The sequence below is a fragment of the Rousettus aegyptiacus genome, unplaced genomic scaffold, assembly GCF_014176215.1.
Source record: "Rousettus aegyptiacus isolate mRouAeg1 unplaced genomic scaffold, mRouAeg1.p scaffold_m13_p_11, whole genome shotgun sequence".
Taxonomy (NCBI): domain Eukaryota; kingdom Metazoa; phylum Chordata; class Mammalia; order Chiroptera; family Pteropodidae; genus Rousettus; species Rousettus aegyptiacus.
Genome location: NW_023416286.1, coordinates 47586757 through 47609049, shown reverse-complemented (window position 1 = coordinate 47609049; position 22293 = coordinate 47586757). Strand labels below are relative to the sequence as shown.

Genomic DNA, 22293 nt, shown 5'->3' with positions numbered 1-22293 from the left:
CATTTGTATAAATTCAGGATGTCTTTTTTATAGAAAGAATTATATCAAAAGTTACAAAGATGCATTTATGAACAACACTTTTGGAGAAGTAAACTATAGCTGCCTTAGAGACAGAGCCTCCTTCACAGAAGTTTCACCAATACTCCAGAGCCAAAGGAGGAGTCTGAAAAAGCAAATTCCAGGTCTCCATGAAGATGACATTAGTCATGAGTGATGATGGAGATTTCAAGGTGTCCACATATGCTAGCAAATTCAGTTTCAGCATCCTTAGCAAAGGAGCCCCAGAGAGATTCTGGCTGCAGAGAATAAAGCCATGGCACAGGACTGACTTCATCAGCATGAAGGAATGCTCCTTCGCAGGACTGTTTTCACATTCAACACACTGTAGACAGCGGAGGGAATGGGTTCTGCTTGCTAACAACTAGCTTCTGATGCTGATGTGATATATAGCCTTTAATGTGACCCTGTAGGAGAGAAAGAGAGAGTGGCTTATGTTTCTATGTCACAAAACTGATTAGTCCCATGGTATAAGCATTCTTCCCCAATCACAGTGCAATTCAAGTCATTGGGAAGACAGTGAACAAACACTATGTGATGGAGAATAAAGAAATACATATTATATCTACCCACCCGTGCTCTTTAAAACCCTCTGAATATCATGGTATTTCCTGGGATAAAATTAGTTCTATCAGAAAGTATCTTCACAAAAACAAAGGGCCAGATAACAACTTTAACACCATTACATCAAAGCTTCACATTCTAGACCAAGTCCTACTGGAAGGAGATGCTTCAACTGAACCAAGGAGCTCACACACCATGTATATCAGGTTAGCCAGAATACACTGGACTTCGTCGATGTCCACATCTTCTACTTGCATGAATTTCAAGGCAACTAGAAAAGCATCCAGAGATAACTGATGTGTTTTGAGTAACAAGTACCTGGAAGAGGGAAACAGAGGTCCACACTAGTTACCAACAGAATGCAAGTACTTTGAAGGTTAAGAAAAGGTACTGAGTCAGCAGAAAACACATCTTCTAATCAACCACTATTCAAAATTAATGAAAAAGTCTTCCACCTATTAGATACACTCTAAAAATAAAAACTATTAAATATAATTTTGACTTTCAATTTAAAAAAGCCACTAAGTACAAATATAATTTTTTATATTTATTATTTCATTGAATCTAAGATGCATATATTTCACATTTTAATAGCTCTGAGATTGGAATGTACCGTAAAATGGATAGTGTTTTATGGATTTGATGAAATATAGTCCTTTTTATTTTTGATATACTACCCGCAGCTATAAAAAGTCTGCCTTTGTTCAAAGTTTAACTCTCTTGGGACTAGATCTTAGAGAAGAGTCAACTTCCAGTGCTGCATGAAAAAAAAAAATTGCAGAATTCAACTTTCTGACAAATAAGAGTAGCAGGGGGACGTTTATTTGATTATGAAAAAAAGAACAATTAGTCCCACACCCTCTGATAAAATGTGAAATATTTGATTCTTAGGGCTGGCATTTAAAAATATTTGTTACAAAGCTCTTTTGCCACACATAACCTGAGTTATTCCTCCCATGAATGAGCCTTTACTCACTCACCTGTTTGGAACCAACGCCCATGAGGCAGTAGGCAGGCCAGGGAGGTTTTTTAATTTTATTCCATGTAATTAAAGGACAAGTGATGGGACCTGGTCTGCACAAAGTGACATCCCCATCTCAGAAGACAGAGCACCAATACTGTACAGTTTTCATAACCTGACAGCTCTACTGCATGTGTCATACTGAATTTAAACTTACTAAAAAGAAAATTTAAACTTACACTTTCTTAAAAAGATTCCTGTAGGTGATGATCTTCAGCTTTTCAAGGATAAGGAAGATACCACAGCGAATAAAAAAGGTCTCATGTTTCGTCAGAGCTTCATTCAACAGAAGGAGGTTGCCTTCACTAGGTGATAGGAGAAAGATGTGCAAGCATGGTCACAAAAGAAAATCCCAGGATGAGATCGCATCAAAAAGCAATTAGTTTTCCCACAAAGTTAGTACAATTCTTATATTTTCTTTATATTATTAAAATACACATTTATGTTTTATTAAATGTAAAATTCTTAATTTTATATTTTGAAAGTTCCTAAATGGAAAAGGATAAAATACTCTACCTTACAGCTTTGGTTACTTCAGCAAACTGCATGAGATGATACTTTTTCAAAAGCTCAATGGTTGGCATATGACCCTAAGACAAAGAGTTAATTTCCCAGATTAAGAATTTTTAACAGAATTGTTTTTGATAAAATTCTTATCAAGGAATTAAGTTTTAAAGACTTACACCTTGGTTTATTAGACTTTCTTTTAAAGTAGCTGAACAAGGATTAAAAATATCGAAGTATACTAGTTAAAAAACAAACGCTGGTCTCCAAATCAGAAAACCTGAGTATAATGCAGTTTTGTCACTCAGATACATATGACCGTGATTTTGACCTTCTCATGTCTCTTAACCTTTATATCACAGGGGGGGAGGGAGTGATAACTGAAGAAATACTAGTATAAGATTTAGGAATACAGAAACATCTAAAAGAATGAGCTTAAAAATTTAGGGAGAAGTGGGGAAGGATAGGTACAACATCATTGCTTGTCCATTACAAGCTATCCGGAACTATTTAAGTTTTAACAAGCTATCTGGAACTATTAAGATAACTTTTTAGAAAATTTTAAATGGAAGGAAGGGAAGCTCTATCTAACACTTTCAGTCAATCAACATGCAAGTTATCTCTCATTGCTTTTCAGGTATCAAAAATAACTTTTGGTGACCAAATAAGATACTACAGATAGGCTGAAATGATATTTTTCTTTCTTGGCTAGTCCATTCCCATTAATTTAGATTTTTAGGGGGAGTAGAAATAGAAATAATATGTACTTATTTGTCTTACATACATTAAACTCTTGAGTTAGGTACTTTACAGAGAAAGGAAATTCAGACAAAGCCTTTCAAGAAGGATGTGGAAGTGCCAACATGAAGATACATGTTTCAGGCTACATACAAGCTATTCGTCCTCTATTTTGGGGTGTGCTCATATGCAACTCAAATTGTGATCAACTATATACCATCTGCTGTATTTTAAAAAGTCTATCAACTTCTTCAGAGCAACAGGATTTATAAGAATAGTGTAACAATCACTCACCAATAGCATTTTTACTGGCAGTAAATATATCAGAATCATCCTTTTGTTCTTCTGACTTAAACGATGACAGTGCTCAAAGGCAAAGGATAAGTACTCCTCAGCTGCAGAGACACCATCCAAAGTCAGACCAACAGCATCTGATCAGGCTTTGTATACTCTACATATTATGAAGTTACTGAGGTTCCTTTCCTGCTCCTTATTCTACCATTTATCCTTACACAAATGGCTCTGAAGTTTTCAGAAACTATAAATATCTACCATTAATACTTACAAATAATTTCTTACTGTTAAGATATTCAAAACTATGACTCAATGAATCTTCAGATGAAAAACATATCAATACCTTAATAGACTTCAATAGAATATAATTTAAAAGCTTCTATTCTTATTTTAAGGAAAAAAAGCAGCAACAGGGAATAATCAAAAAAAGTCCTTCTTCAAAAGCCCTGGATCTATGAAAATGTTTGTAAAAGAAAAAGTTGGTCTGTATAAGCCTATAGAATAAAAAAAAAAAAAAAACGGATTATTACGAAAGAGTTGTTATTTTTGTTATCAGAGAATACATGATATAATTCATAGAAAGAAAAGTGATTTTATGTATCTTATATTGCCTGAAGTTATGCTGTTCCACGTGCAAATAGCTATTGAAGAAGTGAGTTTAAAAAATCTGGTCTGAATACAATAAAAGAGGTCATAAAGAACCACCTCATGCCGGCTAATCAAAAAGTTTAAAAAGAACAAAAATGACTTCATGTTCTTGATAAAGTTAATAGTATAAACTACATAATAATATAATTTCATGAAAGCACCACTCTGATGGAATGAATGACGTCTTCATCCATGGCTACAAACTCCAAAGATAACACAAGTCCAAGGACACAGTCCGCTGTTTGCTTAGGCATCCCACGTGGGATTTCTAAGCCTTAAGTAGGCAGCTGAGCTAACTGCTGCCCCAACTTCTATGCCCCGTGTGTAAACAAGAGCAGCACAAAGGGAGGAAACGATTACTTATATTGAATGCCGAGAATACTTATGCTTAATTACTTCACACAAAAAAAGATGTTCATGAGAACTGAGACTCTGACATGTATTTCAGAGACCCAGAATGGATTAAGAAACTTCAACTAAAACTTTCCTTTTATTTAAACAACTTTAGTTAAAAAATAAACAAAAAAAATATAACTTAGATTTGGTTTACACCTATATTCCACTTTAATAATAAAATGCAGTAATTGTGTTCTATAAAACTATATCATATATGTTGTTCCGCATGCTATGGTTTAGAATATTGGAAAAAAGATTAACAACATACCTTGCTTAAAGTCACTATCGAACATGGCCTTCCGTCCAACATAGTACCTATATGTCACTCTCTGTGCAGTGCTGTAATCATCTTTCAGGTTTGAGCTGTCGATGGCTCTGATTAGGGGTTTACACAAATGGAGTTTGTTGATCTACAATAAACAGCAATCTACTTAAAATATTTTTTTAAGAAAAAGGTAGGACAAATAAACTACTTACTAAGCATCTGCCCCCTTAAACAGAGAATTACAAAACCCATGCATGATGAAAATTATTTAATACTAAAAACGAAAATATAGACTGCATACCGCAGATTATATCCACTTTAGAAGGCCCTAAAATGTGCTTCAGAGAGAGCTGCTTCCAGGGCAGATGTGCCCCGCGAATGAAAGGCCCACCTAGAGGGGCCAGGTCCTAGATGCTGGTATGTAACAGAGCTGCTCTTCGCCTGGCTGACTTCACGTGGCAAAAAATGATTTCTTCACTCATCCCACATGTTCAACTGTTCTATTACAATTCCACGTATAAGGCTCTAGAGTGAGGCCCCTCACTTAAAGCCCAGTTTTACCACACTGGGCACACTGCTTAGTATGTGGGTGCCTTAGTTCCCCCTGGAGCCAATGGAACTTACCTCATAGAGCTGAGGTTTAAATAATACGATACATGAGAAGCATTTACAGTACTGTCTTGTACTTGGCAAGAGCTCAACAAATGTTAGCTTTTAAGTTTATAAATATGGTTAGGTAATGACAATCTCCCAAGCAATACCAGGGAGGCCAGCTGATAATTAATAGAAATAGTATCTGGGAAAATAGGGAGAAAGAAAATTTATTAAGCTATTTTATGAAGTATTCAAACAGAAGCATACCTTAAAGTAAATCTTGAATAACTGATTCACCAGAAACAGCATCCCCCACTTCTTAGAATCCTCTATACCAGCACGACTATGGGAAGATAATTTTTATAAAATTACACAGGAAATCAAAATTTTATTTATAAATCACAAAATAAACTACCTAAACAAATTAATATCTTGAGATAGAATCCCAAAGCTTAAGTCATACGTGTGAAATAACATTATGAAAGAAGATGTCTTATCTAATGGAGCAAATTGAAAAAAAAACCAAACAAGGAGTTCTTACTCCAGTTAAATATCTGTGCAAAACACTTCGTCTCCCTCTGCTGCAGCTGGAAGCTGCTTAGTTTGCAGCGATATTATGTAAAAACTAATTGTTATAAAGCATTTTGAGAAATGGAAAAAGTATTTTCTCTTACCATTACAACAAAATGAACTATTAAAATACACGACATGGATAAATCTCAAAAAGAGCATGACACAGAGCACATACTGGGTGGGTCCATTTGTATGAAGTTACCAAACAGACAGAACTAATCAACAGTGAAAAAAATGCAGAACCATGGTGAGGAATTGCCTGAGGAGGGTGAATGAGGAAAATTTCTATGGTGATGGTAATGTCCTATATCTCAATAGGAGTTTGGATTATACAGGTGTATGTACTTGTCAAAACTCAGCATATACACTACAAATAAAATAAAACACCTAACAATAAATCTAACGAAACATGTGAAGGACATATATAATGAAAACTATAAGACCTTATTAAAAGAAATCGAAGAAGATACAAAGAAATGGAAAGATATTCCGTATTCTTAGATTAGAAGAATCAAAATCGTTAAAAATGACCATATTATCTAAGCATTATACAGGTTTAATACAATCCCCATCAAAATCCCATTGGCATTTTTTAAAGAAACAGAACAAAAAAATCATCAGATTTGTATAGAAGCTCAAAAGACCCCGAATTGCCAAAGCCATCCTGAGGAAAAAGAACGAGGCTGGAGGCATCACTCTGCCCGACTTCATATTATACTACAAAGCAGCATGGTATTGACAGCAAAACAGACACACGGACCAGAGGAACAGAATCGAGAGTCCAGAAGTAAACCCATATTTACATGGGCAAATAATTTTTGACAAAAAAGCCAAAAACATATAGTGGAGAAAGGAAAGCCTCTTCAATAAATGGTGCTGAGAAAACTGGATAGCCATCTGCAAAAGAATGAAACTAGACTGTTATCTATTACCACACACCAAATTAACTCAAAATGGATTAAGGACCTGAATATAAGACCTGAAACAATAAATTGCATAAAAGGAAACATAGGAATGAAATTCAAGGACCTTGGACTTAAAGAAAATTTTATGAATTTGACCTCAAAGGCAAGAAAAGCAAAAGTAAATGAATAGGACTACATCAAAGTAAAAAGCTTCCGCTTAGCAAAAGAAATAGTCAGCAAGATAAAGAGACAACCATCCGAATGAGAAAATATATTTGTAAGCAATGCCTCCGATAAGAGCCTAATATCCAAAATATACAAAGAACTCATAAACTTCAATAACAATAAAAAAACAAATGATCCAATCAAAAAATGGGCAGAGGACCTGAATAGATACTTCTCCCTAGAGGACACACAAATGGCCAAGGAATATTTGAAAAGATGCTCAACATCACTAGCTATTAGGGAAATGCAAATCAAAGCCACAATGAGATACCATCTCACAGCTGTTAGAATAGCTATTATCAACAGGACAAGTAATAACAAATGCTGGAGAGGATGAGGAGGAAAAGGAACCCTCATACAATGCTGGGGGGACTGCAAATTGGTACAGCCACTACGGAAAACAGTATGGAGTTTCCTCAAAAAACTAAGAATCATTCTACCATATGATCCAGCAAACCCTCTACTGGGTATTTAGCCCAAAGATTTGAAAACCCATATTCAAAAAGATATTTGCACACTGATTTTCATAGCGGCATTACTCACAGTGACCAGGACACGGAAGCAACTAAAGTGTCCTATGACAGATGATTGGCTAAAGAAGCTGTGGTACTTCTGTACAATGGAATATTATTCAGTCGTAAGAAGAGTTATGAAATACTGTCATTTGCAACAACGTGGATGGACCTCGAGATAATCAGGCTAAGCAAAATAAGCCAGACAGAAAAAGTTGAAAATCACATGATAGCACTTATAGGTGGGATATAAAACTAAAAACAACAAATAAACAGGACAAACAAACAGACTCATAGACAGGGACTATAGACTAGTGGTTACCAGAGAGTGGGGGGAGTGGGGAGGTAGACGGGGTAAAGGGGGTCAAATACGTGGTGACAGAAAGAAATCTAACTATGGGAGGTGAACATCCAGCGTAAATATATATATGCCTTACTGTTAAAGTGTACAGCTGAAACCTATTGGATTTCATTAACCAATGTCACCTTAAAAAAATATAAAATAAAGGACTGCTTATTCTGAACATTTCATATAAATGGTGAAAAAATTAATTAAAAAAAAAACTCAGCGAATACATAGTTAAGATTTGCGTGGTTCACTGAATGTAAATTTTACCTCAATATGCAAAAGAGAAATTAAAGTATTTAGAGGAAAGTTTACTGATGCATACTACATTATTTAGGGGAAACTGTACTGATGTATGCAATTAACTTATGAGAAAGAAAAGATAAACAGATAGAAGACAAATGAACAGATGATAAAGCAAGTAGAGTAAAATATTAACGATAGAAGTAGTATGTATACAGCTATTCACTGTATATTCTTTCAATATTGTTGCATGTTTGAAATTTTTCATATATAACGTTGAAAAAAAATTCAGAATTGATTCTGCCACATGTTTGCATTCTGTAATCATTCTTCCTGGGCAGAGCTAGCAGACTCTCACAGACGGTGGTGCTACAGAGAGAGAAAGTTAATGGCGGGTTGCCTGGAAACACTAAATTCCGTAGCATGAAGTCAAAGCACATGAAATTAAAGTGCCCAATATGGAAACAAGCAGGCTGTTCACTAGCCAGAGAAAAAAGAAATTGCTCCTTAAGACCAAGAAGTGACCATACAGAAATACTTAAAATACTATAAAAATACAATTCAGTATTAAAATATCAGTCTGTTTTGTGATAACTGCCAGCTCCTTAATATGATTCTAGGCACTAACTAGTGGTATGACCTCAAACAAGATACTTACTTTCTCTCTAGGGTTCATTTTCCTTATCTGTAAAATGCAGACTAATAATAATACTGTTCTACTACCTACCTTAAAAGGTATGATTTTTTTAAAAAAACTTAAATCCAAGTAGTTTGTAACTTGGATTATTCCTTAAATGGTGGATGCTGTTTCTGGTGAATCAGTTATTCCAGATTTTATCATAAGGGAATTCCATAAAATTCTCTTATGGTATTGTCCTTGCCAGTCTGACACCAGCGATAATGACCTCTTTTGGAGATATATGACCAAGCAAACGCTAAGGGAGAGGTTTGTTCCTTGAGATTTGTTTCTGTCTCCTGGGTCTATGCCTAAGAGTGAAAGTGCTGGGTCATATGGTCACTGTTTTTAACTATTTGAGGAACTGCCAGACTTTTGCAAAGTGACTGTATCATTTTACATTTCCACCAGCAATGCATGAGGGTTCTAATTTCTCCACATCTTTGTAAACATTTGCATTGTTTATCTTTTTGGTTCTAGTCATCCTGGTGGGTGTAAAGAGGCAGCTCACAGTGATTTTGATTTCCATTCCCCTGAAGGCTAATGATGTTGAGCATCTTTTCGTGGACTTACTGGCCATTGCCATAGCAACTTTGCAGATACCTATAAAAATCCTTTGCCCATTTTTAATTGGATTATTTGTCTTTTAATGATTGAGTTTTAATAGTCCTTGTATATTCTGGATACTGGACCTTTACCAGTTACATTATTTACAAATATTTTTTCCCATTCTATGGTTGTTTTTTACTTTTTGATAGTATTCTTTAGAGCACAAGGTTTTAATTTTGATAAAATCAAATTTATCTATTTTTTCTTTAGTTGATTGTGCTTTTGGTGTGACTGCTAAGAAAACCATTGCCAAATCCAAGGCCACGATCACTTCTGTGCAGGAATACACAATTAAATAGAATTCTGAGTATCCATGTAATCCACACAATAAATATTTACTGAATGCTACTGTGGTGTGAGAGATGCTATGTGAAAGCAACGCACATACCCTCGTGGATTTGGCAAACAAACATCGTTCAAATAATTACTTTTGATAAGGGCAATGAACACAAAGTACCAACTGCTATGAAAGTTGATGAAAAGAGAACTGCTTCTACTCTGAGGTTTGGTGGTGAGAAGTGATAGAGAGGTTGAAAGCTGTGAAATGAACAGAGACCGCCAGATGAAGAGTTGAGGGGCCATGGCAGGCAAAGGAAACAACATTTGTGGAAAGCCTCAGTGGGGAAGTATCCTGGAACACTGAGAAATTGTTTTAAGTCCAGTCCTGGCTGGAATGTTTTGAGGTGGAGCTGATGGGGACAGAGTGGTGAAAAATGAGAAACTGGAACACTTCCTGGGGTCGAGAGATTTTGTTTATTTACATATGGAAAGCTTTACTTTTTCTTTCTTAGCTTTACAATTTCCTAAAACTCCTAAATAAACATGCTTTTTAATGATTGAAGAGATTTTCAGAAGAAAGATACTCTAAAGTAGAATCAGGAAGTCTAGAACTGAAAAATAAAAAGTGGCTGATAAGGACAGTCAATTTGAGACCAGGTCAATATAAATTATCCAAAATGAAGGAAAGATAGGGGGGAAAAAAGACTAAAAAATAAATTAACAGCACATTAGTGCTCTGTGGAATAATAACACGCAGTCTAACATACATGTAATTAGAGTCCCAAAAAAAAGAAGAGAAAAAATGGGACCAAAAAGTAGTTGAGGAATGTAAAAAATTAAATTAAAAAAAAATCTAATAAAAAGCATCAACTTACAAATCCAAGAAGCCCAATGAATCATAAATAGGAAAAATAATACAAAAACACATGAGTACAACAAGGTCAAATTACTGAAAGCCAAAAGTCAAGAGGAAAAACAGGCAAAGGAAAAAGAGTCATTATATAACAGGAAACATTGATGAGAATGACAACTGACTGCTCATCAGAGACATAAGAAAGCTAATGGAATGACACTTTAAAAGTGATAAAAGAAAAAAAATGGCCAATGTAGAATTCTCCATCTAATAAAAAAGATCCTTCAAAAATGAAGACAAAGAGTTTCAGAAAAATTAAAGCTTAGAGAATTGTGAGAAGACCTGCACTAAAAGTAAAATGCTAAAGTAAGTTCTCACAATAAAGGGAAATGGTACCAGGAAGAACCTCAGATCAACAAAAAGGATTAAAGAACTCCAGAAATGGTAAATATGTGAATAAATGTAAAAAACTACTTATCTCTTATTTCCTTATAAAACAACAAGCTACTTAAAACAAAAAAATAAAATGATTATGGGTTGACAACATATGTAGAAGTAAAATAAATGTTAACAACAAAGGACAGGAAGGGGCAATGTGTTGGTATAGGAGACTGGTCATATGTCAGTCTCCAAAATCTCACTCACGTATCACTGGCACAGACACGGAAACAGCTCATCAACAATTCAGCTGCTTTTTCCAACATGTCCCCGACTTTGCTTTTTCCTTTCTTTACCAACTGCTGATCTGCCTAATAGAATATAAAAACATTTACTTTTTTATATTTGCTAGATTTCTTAATGAAAAAAAGAAAATCACAATGTAGCTAAAAGCAAAAATGGCTACATCTAAGAGTCGAAGTCCCAAAAGGTTCTGGCGAAATTATGTAGCCTGTGTTATAATATTTTTAGAAACTCAGAAATCTATTGCTTATGCCAACTTTTCCACAAATCAAATCTCTTCAACCAATTCAAGCTACTAAGTCAGTCATCAGTTTTTAAGCCTATACTGCATGTACCCCTGCACTGCTAAGAAACCTTTTCTTCCCTCAATCAATGACCTTCCCATCTCCTTTGCACAGCTAGTCAAAACCCGTGAAACCAAACTTTCAATAGATATCAGAGTCATTATTACCAAGTTTTGACTCTTCCCTTGTTTTAAGGATAGGTTGGTTAAAGAACTAGTTTTCTCCTATTTAGATTCTCTCTATTATAGGTTCTCAAAGGCTCGTCTATGAACTCCTGAGAGCTTTCAAGATGCCTGCAGATGATCCATATAGTCAAACCATTTTCTTAACAACACTAAACCATTATTTCCCTTTACAATATTGACATCGCACTGATGATGCAAAAAACAATTAGAGGTAAAACCACTAGAGCTTCTCCAGGGGCACCAAAATGAACTAGTAGTCATCCTAACCTTAACAACATCTACAATCTAGCAATCAACTCTGCCTGTTGGTGTTCTTGAGTTTCAGGCTTCTCTAAGACCCAAGCTAGAGCAGGCAGGAGGCAAAAAGGAAATGCAGGAAACTCGCCGCTCACTGTTTCCCTTCTCTCCACCTCTCAGAACCATTTTGGCTTTAAAATTCCCAGCAAGAGAAATAGGAAAAAGCTGCCTACTCCATCCTGTCCAGAATCAGAAGTCATCGATAAATTTAAAAACTGTAAAAGGGTCTTAGGACCAAAACTTTGAGAAAAGTTGCTCCAATACTGGCTTATGCTGACTCCCAAGGGGACATCAACTCCATAAAATCCAGGGTCTTTACCTCCTCATGGCAGAAACTACTGCCTCGATCTACATAAAGGTGGATTTCTTCAAGACAGGACAGGCCACATCTTAACAGTAGAAGAGAATGCAGAATCGCCATCTATTATTGCTCCACCCCCTTAAAAAATATTATGTGCCATAAATGGTTAACCATATACAGAAATAACTCCCTCTATATCTACAATGTGAAAAAAACCAATGTTTATTTAAATCTGTTCATATCAACCCAAAAAGAACAATGAGTTAAGACATTCCCTGTTTTTTTGCTCTTTATACTTGATATATCCCACCCCAATTCATTCCACAAAACTTTTGGAAAGAATGACATGAAAATAAGCAAGAGACAGTTACCAAGCCTGGGTTTTAAAACAATAGTAATAAAAATTGAACTTACATTATTGGCAAATACTCTAAGGTCAAGTGCTACTGCATACATGACAGGCAGAGCCCTACGGGGGCAAAAAAAGCAAACGTGTTTGAAGAGGCTATGAGGTCAGAGAGTCCATTACCAGAAGTGAGAATGACACCATCACCCAGGGCTATTACCCAGAATGGGAGTCAGCATCCCTCCAAGAATCCAATGCTACTGTTACCTGCCTCACCTTCCATCAGGGCTGGCTACCCTGGGCTTTCTGATCAACACAGAGGTCAGACATTGAAGTGCTCCACACTTACTGCTCCAGACCCTCCTCAGAGGCCTAGATCCTGATCCATCTAGGGGTCCTTAGTCTGAGGCAGGACCTCCTCATACTGTTCCCTGGACATCTTCCCTCCCCCTCAGTTCCTACTAAACAACTCCATTAAAACGAGATATGGTTTAGTAAGATTTCCTAACAGCAACGAGTATGCAATAGACAAAATGTCATAAAACAGTTTTTTAAAAATCTTGCTGGCAGTATTGGTCTTCCTTTCACGGGTTAAGGTAAGCCTTCATTTAAAAAGGGGGTGGTTTTTTTCATTTTTATTTTTTCCAGAAAAGGTTATTTGCAAGGCTTCAGTTATTTTAGTATAAATGAAATTTCAGTATTTACCTACAGTTTGTTAATACTTCATAAAATTATGAATTAGTTTGACAAGCAATGTAAAATAAGCCAATTACTATGTATCACGTCACCCCCAAATGAAGTGTAGTTGATCTACAAGTTTAAAACCAAAAGTAAGTTCAAAATTGACAACTGAAGGGGAAAAATAGTATTTAATAAATATTTTAGGGCACTGAAGGGCTAAAATAAAAGTAATACTTCAAATTATATAAACACACTGAAAATAATCTGGTTAATCTGCCATTTAATCTTATACTGACTATTAACACTCCATTATCCACATTGATATTATCATGTCAATATATGATATTAAATATCCACATAGAAAACATAATACACAGACATTTAGGACAAATTTTTTTAGTATGTATTGATGAAGAGCACACTATCAGCTAAATACTAGCTGTTTTTGTTCATACTTACCAGTTTTCTTCTTTGTGGGCCTGAAATGCCCTTAGGAATGATGTACTATATTAAGGAACATATGACATGTAAAATTCAAAAAATGCTACAAATGACAAGTATAAAGGATAAGAAGAATCTTAAATTTTAAGGAATATAGCTCACCATTTAGAAAATTATGTGAACTCATAGCAGTAAGTTCTTGAAGAAAAAAATGTATAAGCCCACTAATAAATATCTGAGTATCATAAGGTATGAGTATACTAAATATATTTATTTCATACATATTTTCTTGAAAGTAAGAAAAAGACTATTGTTATAAGATTTTTTAGCAATCTCAAACATTTTATTTGGCTTCTCTGAGCTCAGGTGATCACAAGTTCTATATAATGGGATATAGAATCTGTAGTATAAAATTTAATTCATCGATTACAGAATTCTTGACTTCAAAGGAGATTTAGCTAGTTAGCAAACAACTCTCTTCTGTGTACATTTAAACAAAATAATTTTAAAAAATAAGCAAACTAAAGTTTAGAGATACATTTAAATACTAGGACACTCACTGACTAGGGCCTTAGCTATGCAATAGCACTTAAATGCTTTAAGTCAGATATTAGCTTGATTAAGGTCTTAGTAACTGCAATTAAGTGATGATACATGTTGAGTCCACTCCTGTCCACCTATGCCCAGATTCTGGAGTTCTGCTATTTCACCAAGCAGAATTAACTGATCCCTATACCTATATTTAATGTCTTAAAGGCAATAAAATATTACTTTTCACAACTGAATTAAATAAACTTCTTAATCAACCAGTGTTCTTCTTTACTGGATAAATAACTGGATGACAGTCTTAAGATTTATGCTAAATTTAAGTACTTGCGTGAAATAGTTAAGACATTTCTCTTCAGAAGGTTTTAATTAAAGGGATGAATAAAATTGGCCCAATGTTTCAAGATCTTAAGCCCTAAATAATCCACTGTATCTGCTATAAACTGAAACAGTTAACAAACAACAAAAGATATTGGACGATGACAGTTTGGCATTTGTATGCCTCTATGAAGTCATGGTTCCCTACCGCGTAAGTGCACCTGAAAAAGAAAGATTGAGGACTGAGAATAGAGGCAGCAAAAACTGCATTTATAGGATGAAAAACCTAGGAGTAAACTAAGTAGACCACACATCTTAATTCCATCCCAAACACTCCAGTTCTAAGCTGATCCTCAGTGAAAGCTGGACCTCCTGTTTGGCAGGCTACAACAGTTGAAAAAAGATAAGAAAAACAATTATTTGAAATAAAATGAGTTGATATAAGATAAAATCCCATGTTAAGTTTTGAGACTATTCTTTAAAGTCCCAGGAGAAACCTAGCTGCCAGTAGGTTTTATTAATAACATGTACTGATAATACAGTATAGCATTTCTACTGTATCAATGGCTGATGACCCTCTAACTAGATGCCTAGCTTGGTAGAGTTGGTATTAGTTCATCACTGAATCTGGAGGCTAATGGCACACTACACAGAACTGGGAAATCACAAGGTGCCTCACACTACAAAGAATACACTGGTATCCCAACTTTTCTAAAGATCTCACAGATCTATACCCCTTCCCCGCCTCACCCAAGCCTCCTCTGAAACACTGAAGGTACTGTAGGCAGGAAGGCAATCAAACATCACATACTTTAAGGACATGAAGTTTGTCCGATTTGATAGTTTAGAGATAAACCATTTCTACTGAAATGAAATGTAAATAAAAAGCAACATTTCATTTCTCTGCTCAGCTCCAGTTTCTTTCCCAGCAAGGAAAAGAGATTAAAAAACAGACATATGTCCATGAAAAACACAATCCAATGGTGGGCTCTATTAAATGAAAGACCACTATACAGCCAATATGACTAATATCAAGTGATTTTTTTTATAGTATCACACAAGACATAAAGATACATAATCGCAATATAATTTTAACTTTTAAAAACATAGATCATCCTTGAAATGAAAAAAATTCTTAAAATTTTAAACTTTTTAAACTTCACAAAATTTTCACAAGCTTTACCAAAGTGAAATTAAAAGACACTTTTCTACTTTTTCAAAGTAAGTAATTATCTGCTTCAAGCATTAGATAATGTTAAATAAAATCCCTAGTCAATTGAGCTATTTCAAGATTGACTTGTTTCACTTCCTCACCTTAAATGAGCTGCAAACATTTCATCATAAGGGGGTTCCAAAACTTGTTGACACTTCTCTTCTGGAGAGGCCAACTAAGTAAGAAGAAAAATGATAAAAATAAAATTAATAGACATGGAAAGAATGCAATGTTTAGAAAGAAATGATACTACTCTGATATTGATATAATACAAATGTACATGTTGGATGGAAAAATTACATCATCAGAAAAATCACCATTCTAATAAAATAATTCAGACAATGGCTACCAGTGAATGGAACCATCAGATGGAAGGTTAATAGGGAATTTTATACTGAAGAACTCAGCCTTAGATTGCAAATGGGCAAACAGATGTGTATACCCCAGATGCAATAGGAAGCACATAACACCAACTATGGAGTGTCTGGCCAGCAAGCTGACCTTGAGTCTCATTAAGTCTCTGGCACTAATTTCTATTTAGGGAATGGTTTTTGATGTGTTCTGCACATTAGAACAACCTAGGGAACTTTAAATTAAAAAAAAAAAAAAAAAAAAAAAAAAAGCCTGCTTCTACTCCAGAAACTGGTTTACACTTCTCTTCTGGAGAGGCCAACTAAATAAGAAGAAAAATGATAAAAATAAAATTAATGCTGAAGTGCAGCTTATAAGCTGCCAAATATAATTACCAATATATAAACTCAAACACTAAAACTTTTCTTAGGAACTCAGTTACCCTGTAACCCTCTCTGTGTGCATAGTCCTTTCAACTACCTGAAGCCGTGGGTTGGCAACATGAGGGTGCTTGAAAGATACCAGCTCTGCACAGGATGCCCCATCTCTCGTGTCGATTGCTTCGTAGACCTGAAGCATTTGAGAAGAGAAATGCTAATGAGAAAATAAAACACTCTATTCTAATAGAACCTAAACAACACATTGTATACCACTAAAATTCATGTTCCCTACTTTGAAAGGAGTCAATAATTAAAATATAATAAGTCAGTATTCTCTTTAGCCAGCAAACAATAACTACATTTCAAAATGAGATCTTCTGGAGGCAAATAAACAGGTGATTTACTGTTAAAAACTATGAAAAAGCAAAATAAGCTAGTTTATAATTTGGTTATTAATGAAAGTAAATTATTCTCATTTACTCGGTCATACCAGCAAACATTTGAAAATTCACTCACACAGTTTATAGAGGAAAGAAGACCTTATACATCACGTATTTCTAAAATTCAAAAGACTTCTATTCAACCTAAATATGTAATAAAAATGGGAACAGTAATGGCTAAATGAATGTTGTCACAGTCATACAATAGGTAGCTGTGTGCTGTGAAATAGAATGAAACATATCTACATATAATAACAAGGGAGAGTGTGCTTCCTGTTAAGCAAAAACAAGGAAAAGAAAAAAAAGAGTTAGTTACAGGAAACTGCATAACATTACCTGGGAAGAAAAAAAGTATGTATGATATGTAAGAACAAGAAGACATGCAGGCCATGCCACACTAGCTGACCCCTTGGTCAGTGGGGTGGGGACTAAGGAGACTTTTATTTTACATATTTCTATACTGTAAGACTGTGTTACAGCAGATACGTGTAATTAGAAAAGCAAATTTTTAAATTATATTTACCAAAAATGACATAAAAATCCTAACTGTATAAGTGAAAATAAAGCTAAGTACAAAGGTGCATAGTATAACTTTTCTACAATAAAATTAAATATGTAAATTTTATGCCCACATAAGACTCCTACCAGGGATATCATAAAGAATATCCAAATGAGAAGGGGCTCACATTCCTAGCCACCAGTAAACTGCAAGAGGACATCTTTTTTGCCCACTGAAGAGTTAAAATTGAAAAGGCTGACCAAACTAAGCACTCCAAGAATATAAAGCAACTGAAACTCTCACACATTGCTGGGGAAGGGTGAAGTGGCATCCACTTATGGACACTGTTTGGTATGCCCACTAAAGAGAACACACTCCTACTCCTTCATCCTATGCCCAGGCACCTGCAGCCAGAAGAAATGGAGGCATAAGTGACCAGGACAGCAAGGGGCTCCAATTCCTCATCTGTTGTATCACTTAGGGAACCGACTAAGTACACCGCCTTATCTAATAAAGAATTTTCCACTTGACTATTCGACAAAACTATATAAGCACTTATATTTTGAGCCAGCAATCCCACTTCTAAGGATTTACTTTACAACAAGAAACAGGATATACTCGTGCAGGTTTACTTATTGACGTCTTCTGAGTAACCACAGAATATTTGTCCCATAGGTACCCTTACCTCAAGGAAGCTAATAAAGGCTGCCAGAGTTCCCATCATCATGACGTGGGTGTGTGTGTAGGAAAACAGAAGGACGGCAACAGACTATCTTAAAGAACTGGTCCGTCCCTCAGTGGACACTAAGATAATGGGCAACCCAGTCAGCCACCTGCTTCAGTCACTGTTAATGTCATGTCCTGGAAGCTTTAGCCTTTTATTTAAACACCTCTCACTAGACCATGCAGCACCCAGGGGCACCTCTGTTTAGCAGCACCCCCGTGGGCCCCAGTCAGGGACTACAAAGCTCACTAGGTGAAGCATTCTGGCCCTGGGCACTTCTAGAAATAACTTCTCTATCTTGGCTGCCGCTGGTCACCTTCTATCCTCCAGGCTCCAATCTGGTCTACAGCGGAATCATCTACTTTGGGAACTCATAATTCCTCAAAAATACATTTACTCTGTCCTCTAAAAAGGTCTAGAAGTAATGACTCTCAGTAGCAAGGAGTACACCTAGCACCCAGAATAGTTTTCTAAATTCCATTCCCCACTAAAGGAAACCAGAGCTCCCTGGAGAAACAGCTGATTGAGCACTGGGAAAGGGAAAGAACTAGGTAAGCCTGGAAGATACTACTGTGCCAAAAAAGTAGGGCTCAAAGAAGGATGAAGACCTATAAAAAAGCCACAGAAACCAGTGGCCGAATCTAGAACAATTTGAGCTTCGAAAAGCATAGTATTCTTAATATTGGTACTGGATAACTTGGCATTAAAAATAATCCATAATAATACTTTTTAAAAGAGGAGCATAAGGAAAAGCATTTTTTAATTGATGAAATACTAATAAATGTAGAAAGAATGATAGAAAATCACCACTTGGCAAATACTGATGCAATAACCGACTTCAAAAAGGGCCCCAAATGAAAGTTAAAACCATTTTGTGAAAGAGTCTCAGGGAACAGTATGTTCCTGGTTTCTCCTAGTACCCTCAACAGATTACAAATTACAAAAGAAAAGGTACCTCGACCCTGGACCATCTGATGGACATATCTTTAACCTAGTGAATCAGTTAGTATCACCGATGTGTGCCTCTTAAGGTGAGGCTATGAGAAATCCATATTATCAAAAGCAACATGAATCTAATCATTAGGAAACAGTCAAAGGCAGATTGTGAGATATCTACAAGTCAGCTGGCCTGGACATTTAAAAAAAGGTTAAAGGTCATAAAAGACAGCTCCTCCTAAAAAAGGACAAGACTCTTTTAAAGAGAACAAAAACAAAAACAAAACAAAACAAACAAGATAAAAACAATGCAGTGTGTGATCTCGCTGGATCCTGGTTTTATAAAAGTTCGAAAGAACACACGGAAAATTAAACCACAGATTCTATATTAGAAAATAATGATGTTAATACTGATGTTAAATTTCTTGAGTATACTACAGGCACTGCAGTTATACAGTAAAACCGCTCTGCTGCTAGGTGAATGCACAGTAAAGGGCCATGGTGTCAGTAACTTTCTTTTGAATGGTTCAGGGAAGATAAGTACACACATGCCCAGAGGGACAGAAAAGGCAAACATGGTATATCAGGTGAGGGGTATACACTGTACTTTCAACTTTTCTATAGGTTTGAAATTTTTCAGAATAAAAGTTGGGAGGAAAATAAAAATTTTAAATGTAAACACAGTTTTTAAAAAGCAACTTGCCATTTGAAATAAGAGTTTGTAAAATGGACCAAAGAATGAAAGCCTAGAAATGTGATCTACTTCTGGATATGCAAACTGATCTTTTTCTAAGTAGAACAACAATTTTAAAAGAATAAATGGGCAAATGTCTGATAAATTAGACTCTGATTGCTAGCTCTTTCACTAGGGTTGCTACTTTAAGTGGCAGGTCACCTCAAGAAATTCTCCCCACATCCCCGACCCTGGACAAAAACAAACTGACTTACTGCCTGCTATCAAATGGGTGGATTCTCCAAGTGCAGTGTTTTTCACTTGATGCCTATACAAGTACCCTTCTGAGCCCATAACATCACCTGTGGGACTTGGGACCCAGAGGAACCAGTATCAACATGTTGATGCCATGCTGCTTGCCATGTTAAGAAATAAAGTCCTTGGTCTCTGACCCAGAAATCACATGTTCCCACAGCATCCATGAAACTTACAGAACTCATAAGCTTATGAGGAGGACAAAATCAAACCCCAGACCTAACAGCTATTCAGAAGTGATTACAGAGACCATGGGAAATGAAAGACAGGACACTTGTCCACAGGTATCTGTTGGCTGAGAATGTTGTGAAAGTGTCAAATAAGGAATGGAGATGTATGTATCCAAGTTGACAAGGTTACTGAGATTCAAGAAACAATATACTACGGAAACTTAGAAACAGGCAGGTACTGTTGAGGACAGAAAAAGTTGACTGAAACTTGGGCTAACAGAGGCAGTGAGCTTCATGTTAAGAGCATGAACACTGGAGCTGGAACTCCTGGTTTTATTGTGCTACTTACTTGCCAGTGACCTTAGAAGCCACCATACCTCCTCTGTAAAATATGGCTTGCAATGGACCTGCTACGTCCTATAAAAACAGTGATAACGAGTTACTATATACAACAGTTCCTGGTTCTTAATAACCATTTAACAAGCACTAATTGTTCTTCTCATCATCACTCCAAACAGTTTCATCAAATAAGATAGACAATTAAAGGAGATTCTCAGAGTGCTCCTCTGAGAATGTAGAGAACAAGACCAAGGTAATTTGATGAAACAGGAATATGAAACAGAGTTAGACAGAACAGCACTTTAATCTTAACTTTACTCTTCACTAGACTGAGTGCTCTGAGCACTGGCAGATCACTAGGCTTTATCACCCAGCCTATGGCAAGCTTCGTCCCCTTCTACCTGCCTCCATTTACGCAGTGGACAAATTGTATTGAGCATCCACATTAGTCAGACACCATTCAAGGCACCCAGAATAGAAAAAGAAAAAGAAATGGAACTACGTATGGCAATGTAAAAGGTTAAGAAAAACATAAAATTCTAGAGTGATTCTATATCCATATTGGTTCTCCAATGTCTACATACTTGCTCGGCCTTAAGTAAGCTGATCTTGAAAATTGTTAACTCTGCAAAGATAAAGCCACAGTAGAACTATCCTTAAAGAAAAGGTTTTAGACCTCAGTCAAAAGATTGGCAAATGAATGCATATTTGTACGTTTTAAGTTAAAAAACATGTATCTGTTTTTTTCATGATTCTTATTTTAACCACTTTTCTCATTTAAGCAACTAACGTTCCCAATCACCTCTGACTATATGCAGCTGCTAACTAGATAGCTTTACCTGGGTGTCAACAGACACCTCCAATTTAACGTGTCCGGACTATATTAAGTTTTATCTTCGGATCTGTTCTGCTCATCTGTTGCCTAAGCTAGAAATCCAGGACTCATGCTTGACTCCTCCCTGTCCCTCAATTGCACATTTCTTAATCGCCAACTCTTGGTAATGTTCAGATACTTTTAAAATCCATTTCCTCTTTTCCTTATCCTTAGATAAAACCTTATTAAAGACTTTAAATAAGACCACAGTTCTAAGTCTGCGAATTAGCATAGTTTAGTAGACAGAAAGCAAGCTTTGAACCCATAAATACCTACACCTGAAGTATGCTGCTGCCATTTACAGATTGTATGGACAAAACTGTGAGACATTTCCCGAGGTATATAAAGTGTTAACGCGAAGCTTGTACTATACGGAGACATGACTAGAGGCTGGCAGCCGGAACTATTTGCTATTTTCATCTACTTCCACCACTGTCCGAAACAAAACTCGAAGTCAGGCCCTTAGGTCAGGCCTTCAAAGACTACACAAAGGCTGAACTTCGACTCCTTCGCGTGGCTAACGGGTCCTTCAGCATCCTCTAGGGCTAGGACCCCCATCCCAAACACACACACACACACACACACACACACACACACACACACACACACACATCCCTAAACTGAAAGCAACGACCATCGGAGGACTCCTGGGTCGCCAAGAAACACAGTAATGTGCTTGCTTCAATCGTCACTGCTTCCCGTCTGGAGGCCAAGGGCTCAGGCGCAGTCAGCGAGCAGACTCAGCGGGGCAGGCATTGCACACCTCGGCCACACACGTGACGGCCGCCCACTCGGCCCCCAAAGTCTAGCAGGCAAAGGGAATGAGTAGACCCTGCAGACGGCTCGCAATGGGGCCGGCCGAACGTTACCTGCTGCAGGTACTGGTTAATAGTAATGTGCGCCATGGCGGCGCCCACCGCCGGGACCGAGCAGAGCATGCGCACTGGGACGCGCGTCACTTCCGGCTCGCGGTCCGTTCCTAGCCTCGCGCCTGTGA

At 36.5% G+C, this 22293-nt stretch overlaps 1 protein-coding gene across 4 annotated transcripts; it reads right to left on the bottom strand.

Moving 5' to 3' along the window:
* Nucleotides 1-8: 8 nt before the first annotated feature.
* On the bottom strand, nucleotides 9-22264 carry PCID2 (PCI domain containing 2). Of its 4 annotated transcripts, XM_016151926.2 has the most exons (15): nucleotides 22166-22189; nucleotides 20433-20500; nucleotides 16427-16516; nucleotides 15697-15770; nucleotides 14538-14603; nucleotides 13537-13578; nucleotides 12465-12519; nucleotides 10948-11051; nucleotides 5349-5424; nucleotides 4491-4632; nucleotides 3179-3279; nucleotides 2159-2232; nucleotides 1822-1947; nucleotides 816-939; nucleotides 9-464 (listed from the first exon to the last, which is right to left on the bottom strand). In XM_016151926.2, the coding sequence occupies exons 4-15, from the start codon at nucleotides 15714-15716 to the stop codon at nucleotides 375-377; spliced, it is 1020 nt and encodes a 339-aa protein (XP_016007412.1). In that variant the 5' UTR covers nucleotides 15717-15770; nucleotides 16427-16516; nucleotides 20433-20500; nucleotides 22166-22189; the 3' UTR covers nucleotides 9-374. The 4 variants fall into 4 exon arrangements, with proteins under 4 accessions (XP_016007412.1, XP_016007409.1, XP_016007411.1 ...); XM_016151923.2 differs by lacking the exon at nucleotides 20433-20500 and having other exon boundaries at nucleotides 22166-22264; XM_016151925.2 differs by lacking the exon at nucleotides 22166-22189 and having other exon boundaries at nucleotides 20433-22125.
* Nucleotides 22265-22293: the final 29 nt, after the last annotated feature.